At 35.3% G+C, this 12,510-nt stretch overlaps 1 protein-coding gene across 3 annotated transcripts in view; it reads left to right on the plus strand.

Annotated features, from left to right (window-relative positions):
* Positions 1–12,510, plus strand: part of CSMD3 (CUB and Sushi multiple domains 3) — a 578,676-nt gene that overhangs the window by 172,663 nt on the left and 393,503 nt on the right. For all 3 annotated transcript variants that reach the window (XM_062627150.1, XM_062627151.1, XM_062627152.1), the window contains exon 5: positions 7,194–7,401. In XM_062627150.1, the coding sequence (XP_062483134.1) occupies positions 7,194–7,401 (208 nt within the window). The remainder of the gene's footprint in view (positions 1–7,193; positions 7,402–12,510) is intronic.

The following is a 12,510-nucleotide window of genomic DNA, read 5'->3' on the forward strand; positions in this document are numbered from 1 at the left end:
TGAAAGTTGCTGATGTATAAACCAGCAAATTCAAACTTGTGGAACATGAAGTTCAGAAAGTGTTATGAAGTACTTCTCAATTCTGTGCTCTGTAAAAGCGATGTAAGTATATAAACATACAGACATATAGAGGGGAACGTAATAAACATAAGACATTTGTGTAGTGATAATATTTAAGTCAAGATAATTCTAAGCCTCATCCCCCCAAAAAAATAAAATCAGTAAATCATGTAGTTGTTGTAGGTGTATTTTAAAGCATGTATAATGAGCACCTATAGAAAAGAGAAAACCCTCTCCCTGAAGAGCGATCAGTGGGCTGCTATTCAAATGAGATTTTGTATTTATGTTTTATTTAGACCTAAGATCTGATAAACTTTCAGAAGTAATAAAAAGAGACGAGGTTCCTGTGAAAGGAACTGCCTTCTGATTCAGAAATGTTTGCACAACTTAGACAGCACACTATCTTAGCTGTAAGTTTTTTTTAACAAACTGTAATGCTTGCTTTCTCAAGCCAAGTTTCTGCCTGGAGAATTCATTTACTTTGAATATGAAGAAAGTTGATTAAAAATTGTATTTAGAAAAACAGTAGTAGAATTTTGTAACAAAACATTGTATTTTCTGTCAAAATTGAGAATTCAGCTAAAGGGTTGGGCTGTTGGAATAATACCAGAAAGTATTAAGTGCATAATTTGTTTCCATTTCCATTATATTTTATTGCATCAAATAATCATGAGCAGCTTCAGAGGGATGTAAGAAGCAATACCTTTCATTTAGACACATCTGAAAATACTTGAATTATGCTTCACTTTTCACATTATTTTATGCATGTAAATGGTTAGTTTATTCTTAACGTATGCTAAATATGGGGTGATAATGACATTTTTCAGGGTCGCTGTTTCCTTCAGTTGCCCATCAGATAGCTTAAGAGTGAGAAACCAATATTTAAGACAGCAGTTAAGCCTCAAAGATCTTGCTATGCCATCTACATGACAAGATCTCTATGTAGAGGGTTAGAGTTTATGTAGACATGTGTAAGCAAGCATATTTTCTATGCAGAAACAGGTGAAGCAGTTTTTCATTCCACTAATGCAATCCCTAGGTAGTGTTACTTGTTTACCTATTTTAGTCTTTTGAGGAGCACTGGAGTTTCTCAAAGAATTGATGGCTTTCTAATATAAAGATCTTTCGTGATCTTCAGCTGAAAGCTAGTTATTAATATGTATATTTAAGAGCAATAATTAATATGACTGTAAAATCCTTGAAAGGGTGTCATGAAGTGCTGATTCTCTTAGATTGCTAAGCTAATTTGTCTGAAATAATAGTCTAAAATTTGAAAGATGAGACAACAGTACGTCTGGGGTTATACCTGAAGTACACTGTGACGAGCATGACATGAATGTCATAGTGTCTGTGTAGCTAAAATCAATATATAAAGAGATTACTGCAGCTCCTCTCAGCTATTCTTGATGGGCTTCTTTAACAGTGGCTCAGCTTGCTTTTATTTGCTATTTAAAAGATCGTTGTTTAAACCTGGAAAGTTGCTATACTCTTTTTTAATTAGCATTATTTTCATGAATAGATAACAAAGGTCTGTGATGAATTGAGTTATGCACTTAAGTTTAGCTGTTTGGTACACTATAAATATCTAGATAGATAAGATGATGCGATACATTGTGTTCAAGATAAAGCTTGATCTACCATGCGATCTCATTGAATTCTTATTGAAATCCATGAATTTGCATGGACTATAAATCACTGATAACATTGCCTTTGATCATCTGTCTTGAAAATTACAGTTCAGTACTTATATAATGTTATTGTGAATAACACTGACTACAGGAATAAGCAGAAAATTAAATTTAATCAAGACTAATTAGAGAAATATATTTTCAAAATGTATTATGAAAAAGGACCAGTGAAGAACAAACCAGGAAGATGGTTAGAAAAAAGAAATATAAAATTTTATAAATTTTTCACCAGAAATTATTTAAATGTGTACTAAGTTCACATTATTTTTTTACAGTCATTTAGCTATCATTGAAAAAAAATGAAAAAAGTCGCATGTATCTATATATAAAAATAAAGTATGCCCACAAAAAGCAAAAAAAAACCAAAACAACCTACCAACACAAACCTTCAAAACCTTTGTACTTTCGTACCCTTGTAATCATCACTTGTATCATAATATCAGTGATGCTTCCTCTTCGTAAGAGCCCTTATACATATTCAAGCATAGGTCTGAATTTGAATTCATAATACCTTGAAAAGCTTCTCTAAACCAAGTCCCCAGTTGTATATCACTGAAAAATCTTCCCCTTTCAGCATATGGTTAAATTCAGAGAAAAATGACATCTTGGCATTATGTATATTTTTTACATTTATGCCTTCATATCAATTTTGTGAGTTTGTAAGTTCGACAGTTTTTCCCAGTACATGACAAATTTAATTTGAATATATGGAGTAGGAATTTTAAAAGTATTTTTTTTATAAAAATGTCACCAATGTTAATTATTTGTTTGTAATTTCATATAATATCAGATTTTATCAATTCTTAACTGAAGTATTGTCTTCTCACCATTCCTGTGAATGATTTCCTCCATATTTGGTAAATGGAAATTAACAGAATACCTGACTCTGTAAATATCTTTCAAGGTATTTAGGTGCTTAATTGCTGTTTAGCTTTTACATTCTGATTGCAGTGATTGTAGTGTTTGGCACTTCAGCATCTTTGAGGACTCTTTACCTCTCTGATTTGAGAGAGGTAGATCAGAAGGTTGTGGAAAGGCCAGTGAAAGAGAGATTCTTAGGGCTCTGTAAGGAAATTGCTGCAAAGATTATCTCTCCTCACTTTCTGCCTTGTTCACCTGTCATTATTGGGCTTGTGCACTGATAAAGATGGGCCACTGTTAGTCTTCATAAATGTTCTCCTTCCAGTTGTTCTGTTTGTAATGTTTATAGCTGACATCTAAGCAATTACTCTGTTTCAGTGTGATAGAAATGGAGGTGCTAAAAGTAGATTACACCTTTTCATTTGTCTTATGCACTATGAAGTCAGTGGTAACACTACTGTCAACTTTAGTGTTTGCCAATTTACCTGAAGATCAGTTCTTTTTTCCAGTGGCTTCACAACTTAAGGCACCAGACATTTTTCAAGGGGATTAGTGTTTGTTAGCCTTGTCCCATAGGTAAGCTTTTACCTATGAGACCTGACTGCAAGACTGGAACCAAATAAATCCCAAGCAAATGATACTGTAGGTGGAGGAATATAGGAACACATTATAGCAATTTTGTTATTTATCGAGCTAATGCTTTCATTACAGAGCCTAAGATGGTATCTGGTGTGCTGTTGGTTATATTTACAGCACTTAAATGTAGTTAGTAATAATTTTCTTTGTAACAAATCTGCTACATGAATCAGAACAAAATACAGGATGATTTATCTGGGCCATTTTGCTTATGGTAGCAAAGTGGCATTTTGGCAAAAATCTCTACACAGATGTGGCTCAGAAGAGCAGACATACTCATTGACACAGTTTGTGTTTTTAAACTTTATTCCTTTAAGTACTGGTAGCATAAAGCAACATATTCAATGAGCAGTTTTTTAACACTGCTAGGAACTAGGATAAGTTTCTCTATAATTCATCTGGGAAAAGAAAAAAAACAGTTCTGTAGAATGGTATTTTACAACAGCAGTTCTATTTTTTAAGTCAAAAAACTATTCCAAAGTCTTTAGTCATGCATGATAGTTCTACTTTTCTGCTTTTAACTTGTTACATAAGCTGAAAAGATATTTCACATGCTACTGTTTGTCTTTCCAGTTTGCATAAGCTTCAGAAATTTAGTTATGAAAATTTTCCTATACAATATTTTATAAATCAATACTTGATAAAACATAATCAATATATAAAAATCAAGATACAGATGCTTCAAAATCATTGAGCCAGTATGTTACTCATTGCTTTAATGGGTATCTTACTTCTGTGGTTAACAATTAAAAATTATTCTACTGATTGTCTTTAACACATGAAACAAAACTTCATTATTACCTTTTCTGGATGGAGAGACATCAATTTGATGGATGGACCACTCAGTGGATAAAGAACTGGCTGGATGGATGCACACAAAGAGCTGTGGTCAATGGCTCAATGTCCAGCTGGAGACCAGTAATGAGTGGCGTCCCTCAGGGATCGCTGCTGGGACTGGTCTTGTTCAACATCTTTGTTGGTGACATGGACAGTGGGATTGAGTGCACCCTCAGCAAGTTTGCTGATGACACCAAGCTGTGTGGTTCGGTTGATACGCTGGAGGGAAGGAATGCCATCCAGAGGGACCTCGACACGCTTGTGAGGTGGGCTGATGCCAACCTCATGAGGTTTAACCATGCCAAGTGCAAGGTCCTACACCTGGATGGAGCAATCCCCGACACAGCTACAGGTTGGGCAGAGAAGAGATTCAGAGCAGCCCTGCGGAGAAGGACTTGGGGGTGTTGGTCGATGAGAAAATGAACATGAGCTGGCAGTGTGCGCTTGCAGCCCAGAAAGCCAACCATATCCTGGGCTGCATCAAAAGGACTGTGACCAGCAGGTCGAAGGAGATGACCCTGGCCCTCTACTCTGCTCTTGTGAGACATCACCTGGAGTATTGTGTGCAGTTCTGGTGTCCTCAACATAAAAAGGACATGGAACTGTTGGAACAAGTCCAGAGGAGGCCACGAGGATGATCAGGGGACTGGAGCACCTCCCGCATGAAGATAGGCTGAGAAAGTTGGGGCTGTTCAGTGTGAAGAGAAGGCTGCATGGAGACTTCCTAGCAGCCTTCCAGTATCTGAAGGGGGCCTATAAGGCTGCTGGTGAGGGACTCTTCATTAGGGACTGTAGTGATAGGACAAGGGGTAACGGGTTCGAACTTAAACAGGGGAAGTTTAGATTAGATATAAGGAAGAAGTTCTTTACTGTTAAGGCAGTGAGGCACTGGAATGGGCTGCCCAGGGAGGTTGTGAATGCTCCATCCCTGGTGGTGTTCAGTGCCAGGTTGGACAGAGCCTTGGGTGACATGGTTTAATGTGAGGTGTCCTTGCCCATGGCAGGGAGGCTGGAACTGGATGATCTTAAGATCCTTTCCAACTCTAAATATTCTATGCGTCTATGATTCTAAATCCAAGATTTGTTTTTACTTTATTTTTTTCTATCTGGTCAGATAATGGTTTAGCAGATTTTTTTAAGAGATAAACCTGATGTTTTAAACTCCAGAATTACTGTAATTAAGAGATTTCTTGCAGTCAGGAACATTTTTCTTTCCATGAGAAGTGAGCTATTATTTGTTGCAGAATTATTTAAAGCTTTTGTTCTGTGACGTTATACTACTTCTTTTTTTTTTTGTCATTAACTTTTTCAGCAATATTGGCTGGATTTTTAGGCTCTAGGGCAAGTTTTATTCATAGTAGCACTCTAATTAAGCAGAAACAAGAATTGCTTTTCAGGTATGTTTCAAATATATAGATGACAAAACAAACAAGTAATGTGGTATGTTATTTCCATCTAGTAACATGGTATTTTCGTGTAAGTTATCTGAAAGGTATTTCCATTTCTGAAAGTAATAGCCATACATTCATAGTCAATTGTATTAGATAACAGAAAAAAAATAACATGAGATCCTCAAAACGAATTTTTTAATTAGATAGAAGATACATATCAGTCATTTGAGAATTATTTGCTCATAGAACTAGTTCTATTGCTGTTAGCACTGATTTTGTAAATCTCCAATATTTACCTAGTTTATTCAGCATAAAATTATATGTTAGAAAATAGAGCATGGTTGTGTCAGAGTCAAATACACTCTGACCAAATTCTTCTATATATGCAACATGTGGAAAACATTGTGTTTAATATCAAACTTACATATTTAAAGATAGTTTGTGACACAGGACTTCTAATTTAGCAGAGTGATACAAAATATATTGCATAATAACACATAGGTATGTTACACTTAGCAAGCTACATGTCAAATGCAATATACAGTTTTATCACAATGCCGATGTGATTTCAATTGCAGGTATCTAAAATACGGTCATAATCACAACACTAGGCATCCCCAGCTGCTGGAAGGAATACATGGGTTGAAGCTAGGTGAAGCCCATTGCTCTCTAAAGTTCTTTTTTTAATTGTGTTGGTTTTATACTCTGTGTTGGGCTGTGCCAGATACTCTCTCCCTCCATTCTAGTCTGGCTCAGGAAGACATTCACACTCTTAATGAACTCTGGGAGAAACATTTCCACCACCAGTTAATCCACTCAGCTGTTGATAGCTTTGACCACCCTCTGGTCGTCTGCATTGAGATAAAAGTCACAGTCTTTGCAACATCTGTGCTCAGTCATACACTGTGTTACTCTCTGAATTTTATGGGTACATCTTTCTTACCCATCTCTTCTGAGCCTTCTTCCATTTTAGAGATTTACTGGTGTATTCCTAACCAATAAATCACTGGTTGTGATAATTGATAATGTAATTGATATCAATTGATAATATAATCAAATAACTTCATGATTATTCACATAGCTTGAAAAATTTATTCCTGTGGTAAACTTGACGTACTTGATCTATTAAAACTTACACCCATTAAAATGACTCTGAGGTAAACATCTTAATTGTGAAAGTGTCTTCTATCTGACATTTGGTAAATCACCTATGAACACCTTTGGTTTTAAAACTGATCAGTTGTTTGAAAATTGGAAAAAGATTATTGGAGAAAAATCTTAAATATCACTAGATGTTCACTAAACTAACATGATAATAAGATGGGTAGGATTTTCTCAGTATAGTGTGACTGCCTGCTGCATGTCATGCATCAGACTGCATATGATAGGGATTAAGCTCAACTTGTTTTATGAAAATGGTTTTGTTTAAAGCAGAAGACGAAATAATTTTTTTGCTCGCTGTTGTAATGTGAGTGAAACAGTGCTAATCAAAATAATGGTAGATCACAAAATATGTGATGGCACTATATTTGAATAATTAAAATCTGAAGCAATCACTTGCAGCAGCACTCCAAGTCTAACATGTTAAAAAACCTCAAGCAATTTTCCACCTAACTGGTAATAAACTTCATTCTCAGCAAGAAAGTATACATTTCCAAGGGGTGATTTTTAATGACATTTATAATTCTTTTTTTTTTTTTTTTTTTTTTTTTTTTAACAGCTGAGGATGCATGTGGAGGAACTATGAGAGGATCCAGTGGTATCATCTCAAGCCCCAACTTTCCTAATGAATATCATAATAACGCGGATTGCACATGGACAGTTGTGGCAGAGCCTGGTGATACTATCTCACTCATATTTACAGATTTCCAAATGGAAGAAAAATATGATTATTTGGAAGTAGAAGGTTCTGAACCACCTACAATATGGTAAGTCAACTATTGGAATTTTAATGCCTTAAAAGAAAAGGGATGATGAAATGTAGAAGGATAACTTCTGTGACTTTTCCTTTTATCAGTAGATAAGTTTTGCTGAAAAAAAAAAAACCCAAAGAAAAACAGTAATGGTTGCTACTATGACATAAATGTTAATATTCTTCTAATTGCAGCTGTAAAATAATTTCAAAATATATTTCATGATGTAACATCAATGTGAAAGGCGCTGTAGACTCGTTCACCTTCTTGTCTGTAGGTCTAACAGTCTAACCATTCTAGTATTAAAATTGTGTATATTTAGAAGCAGAATGGATGGACTGTTGTACTGATAAGGATAGGTAGAGCCTTCAGGGAATGACATAATGTCAGAAAGTTAATGACATGGAGTCCTATAGGTACAGATCTCTGCATTGTGGCATTGGTCACATCTGTTGGTAACAGATTATCGCTGGAGTAGTTTCTGTACAGAGAACTGTACATGTGGTCTCACTGAATAATGTGTTAGAGTGTAGCTGGTGTTACAGGTAGAAATTTCCATCCTCATCTGTGATATACACCACCCTGAATTAAGTGGCCACAGCGCTTTCTGGGTTTGTTTTTATTCCAAATATGCTTCCTTTAGAGAGAATTTCTGTTTGTTTGTTTGTTTGTTTTTTTGTTTTTTTGTGTGTGTGTGTGTGTGTGCTTGTTGACTTAGCAGTAGTAGCAATATTTTTGCTAGGATGGCTTCTGCAGTTCCTGATCTCAGTGTAGATGCATTGTGTAAAACAAATAGAAGGAATAAAATAGTAAACAATCTCTTTCAAGATCAGATTCAGTTAAGTGAAAAAATAAATTATACATTCTGTGGTTTTCTGGACAGGTGGTTTTATGGTAAGATCATACCACTCAAGAAACATGTGAATATGACAAATCTTTGTGTTTGTTATGTTGGCTTAAATACACTATTGGTTCACAAAAGAGGATGTATACAAAACCAGAAATAATTGTGATGCTCTTCAGTAAAATCTTAAGCTCTTAACTGTTTCATAAAGCATTAGAAGGTCTAGCACAATAGTAATTTGAACAACAGGTGATACAACAGGTGGTTGGCTAGCCATATTAGTCAGTAGAGTCTTGTTTTCTTATTATCAGTACAAGAAAACATCAAACATAGCATAGCCCAAATAAGCAAAAGTATTTTTTTAATAATAAGCAAATAGCTAAAAATTAGATAATGACATTGTTTTGAAAGCATCAGTCTCGGTTTCTACAAGTGATGCTTATAAGTAATATTCCTTATACTTCAGGGTATACATTATGTCTCAGCTTCAGCAAATAGTATTTCATACTTTGAGCTCATTCATGCTGCCACCTACATAGTTAATTACCTGTATTAGAATATTACTTAATTACCATTGAGTTTTTCAAGCTGTTAAACTGAAATCTTTTGAACTAGCTGTCAGCTAAGGTAAGTTTTAAACAATAATTTATAATAATTATTAGTGAGGTAACACTAATGACATATATACAGTACGAATCACTTGAACAGCTAAACGTGCATTTGATTATTCTTGAATGAGTTTCATGTATTCAATCATGAACTTCAAACAGTGATTTAAAGATTTTTCTGCAAAAAGCTTTTGCTATATTTAAATGATAAAATTATATAGGGTAATTCTCATGTGTTTACAAAACATAAAAATTACAATAGCAATTTTATAATTGCTCATGTATAGAAGTTGATTGAGAGCATATTGTTTTTTTAGCTTGTTGTTTATAGTCCCTAAATTAGACTTATGCATTCAATTATACAAAAGTATCACCGGTGTGTTAGGAAAAATAGCTTTGGAAAGCTTAATTAATAACAATTTGTTAATTGGATTTGCAGTAGTAATACTTTATATCTCCTTAGACAATAGGTTTAGTTCAAGATACCTTACTTTATAAAGTGTACATAGCAGTATACTTCTAAAACTAAAACCAGGCTCTTGATCATTCTGGAAAACAAATAGTACATAATTTGTAAAATCATATCTGAATAATAAGTAGCATTATAAAATAATTAGACATTTTGTTGCTTTATGTGACTGTTATACCTCTTGAATTAAAAAAAAAAACAAACAACAACCAACCAACCAAACAACAAAACTCAAACTTTTCTGCTAATCTGCTGTGTAACAAAATATTCCTTTTTTTTTTCCAAGTTAAACAACACATAGAATCATATAATGGTTTGGGTTTGGAAGAGACTTTAAAGATAATCTAATTCTAACCGCCACTGCCATGGGTAGGGACACGTTCCACTAGACGAGGTTGCCCAAAGCACCATCCAGCCTGGCCTTGAACACTGCCAGGAATGGAGCAGCCACAACTTTTCTGGACAACCTGTCCCAGAGCCTCACTACCCTCATAGTGAAGAATTTTTTCCTAATATCTAATTTAAGTCCCCCCTCTGTCAGTGTCCTATTACTACATGTCTTTGTAAGAAGTCACTTTCCAGATTTCCTGTAGGCCCCTTTTAGATGCTGGAAGGCTCTCTCCAGAGACTTCTATTCTCCATACTGAGCAAGGCCAACTTCCTCAGCCTGTCTTCACAGGAGAAATGTTATAGCCCTTGAATCATCTTTGTGGCCATCTCTGCACTCCCTCAAACACATCCACGTGTCTCTTGTGCTGCGGCCCTCTTGAGCTAATCACAGAACTCCAGGTGGGGTCTCACAAGAGTGGAGCAGAGGGGAGAATCACCTCACTTAACCTGCTAGAGAGTAAGGTGTCATTTTGATGCAGCCCAGCATACGGTTGGCTTTCTGGGCTGCAAGTGCTCATGTCGAGTTTTTTGTCAACAAACACCCGCATGACCTTTTGTTCAGGGCTGCTCTCAATCCAGACTCTGTCCAGCCTATATTTGTGCCTGGGAGTGCTCTGACCCAGGTGCAGGACCTTGCACTTGTTGAACTTCATGAAGTTCACACAGGCTCACCTCTCATGCCTGTCAGTTCCCTCTGGATGGCATTCCTTCCCTCCAGTGTGTCGATCACACCACACAGCTTAGTGTTTCCAGCAGACTTGCTGAGGGTGCACTCAATCCCACTGCCTATATCGTTGACAGAGATGTTAAACATTGCTGGTCCCAATGGTAACCCTAGAGGAACGTCACTCATTACTTGTCTGCTTGGACATTGAGCCATTGACCACAAGTCTTTAAGTGCGACCATCCAGCCAATTATCCAGAGTGTTCTGTCCATGAAATCCATGCCTGTCCAATTTAGAGACCAGGATTGTTGTGTGGGAAGATACCAAGTAGGTAGCCTGGGGTTATCCATAAGACAAGATCTACAATTCTTTATGAACTTCTAACTTTCTGTAGTCTTCCAATCATTCAGTATTTCAGTTATTCCAAATCTTTTCTTCAAGAAAATCTTAATAGGCCATTTCTGTTTAAGCAGTGGGAAAAAAATTGTATAGCTGCCCTTCAGGGTTTTTGTTGTCTGTTGTCAAGGACTGATTCTGACTTTTGGTAATTTAAATTGAATGAAGGTGTTTTTTTTTTCATTTTGGAAGTGAAACCAAGAGAAAATTGTTAGTTTGAGGTAACTGTTTTTCCCGTCTTTTATCAACAAACCAAAAAACCTGAAGGTAAAGGGTGAAATGCTAGGTTTGCCTAAGTGAAGATTTATGGTTTCAGATATTCATTGGTGAAAGAAATTGCAGTGTCATTATAGGATAATTTATGCAGCGTCTGCAAGTTCAGAGTTATATAATCTGAGAGTATCTGAACATAGAAGAATTTTCTGATGCTTGCCTCGAGGATACTGTGGTTGGAACTTTTCTCTATTTTTTGCCATTGGTCACTTTTAATGGAATATTTAATAATCACTGAGCCTAAAAGTGGAGTGATTCTCTAGGCTGCTTTGGTATGAGTATCCTGGTTTCCATCATTTACTTTATTCTGAATTGTTAAGATAATTGTTAAGGCTCCAGTTAAATTGTGTTGACAAAGTGGTAGATCTTCCTTCCCAGAATATTCTGTGAAAGATGCACTTAGAGCATTCTCCTGATGAGAGTGTGTGAAGGTGGAATGGATATTTTGCACACTGTCCTAAGTGAAGACATTAAATCTGTATTTTCTATTCCTTATTATCAGCTTAATTTAGCTGTTGTTGAAAAAAAAATTGTCAACTTTTCCTTCTATACGTTTTTTTTAATATATATTATATTTATCTTATTTTTATTATTGTATAATTTTTATATTATTTATATTATTATATTAAGTTGTTTACTCTTCTGTATAGCACAGCTAAGGACAATTTAATGAGCACACTTTATTCATTACAAATTTACAGCAATCATAATTTCCCTGCAAGAATTTTGTGAAGCCATTTCTGATAAAAATAAGTAAATATTATGAAAGGTGGAAGCTCATTTAAAAATGGTCCTAAATAAACAGTGTCAGTGTAGTGATTGTCCAGTAACTTTAAACACAGCATTCTTCAATTTCACAGCTGATTCTTTTTTACATATTGTAAAAGGATAATTAGATTTTAACTTCAAGTGTTCTTGTAATATTACACTTACTGACTTTTTTTCTGAATCTAAGCTTACAAACTCTGTTAATGAAGTTTTAAAATATTAGGCAAATTTTGTCCAAGTACTACTCAACCTGAATGTTGCCCGTTCACTCTAAAAGAAGCCTTATAGTCACTCTGCATTCATGGCCTGATGCCCTGGAATCATTCCTTGGGACAATTTGTTTTAGCACTAAAGGACTCTGGTAGTATATAGAATACAAAGTCTTTCATATTCCTCAGCAATACTTATTCTGAAATATATATGTTGCATCTTATGTGTCCTTTTCCATGCCTTTGCTGTCATTTATAGTTTAATGATAAAGAAAAAAAGTATTTCCGGAATCTTAATCCTGTTTTACCAGTGCTGTGAAAGAACAAAATTATGAACATTCAGTGCCTTTGAGAACTTTTAAGTAATAATAGTAATATGCTAGTTATTATGGAAAAGGGTTTTATTTTGATTTTTCTCCCCATGAGGGGAAGCTGCAGTTCATTCAAGTTTGGCATCTACATGGTAATTTTTAATTGCCAGTTACAATAGAAATTAGCCTTA

Source organism: Pezoporus occidentalis, unplaced genomic scaffold (assembly GCF_034315485.1).
Source record: "Pezoporus occidentalis ecotype Australia unplaced genomic scaffold, CSIRO_AGI_Poc_V1 ctg3, whole genome shotgun sequence".
Taxonomy (NCBI): domain Eukaryota; kingdom Metazoa; phylum Chordata; class Aves; order Psittaciformes; family Psittacidae; genus Pezoporus; species Pezoporus occidentalis.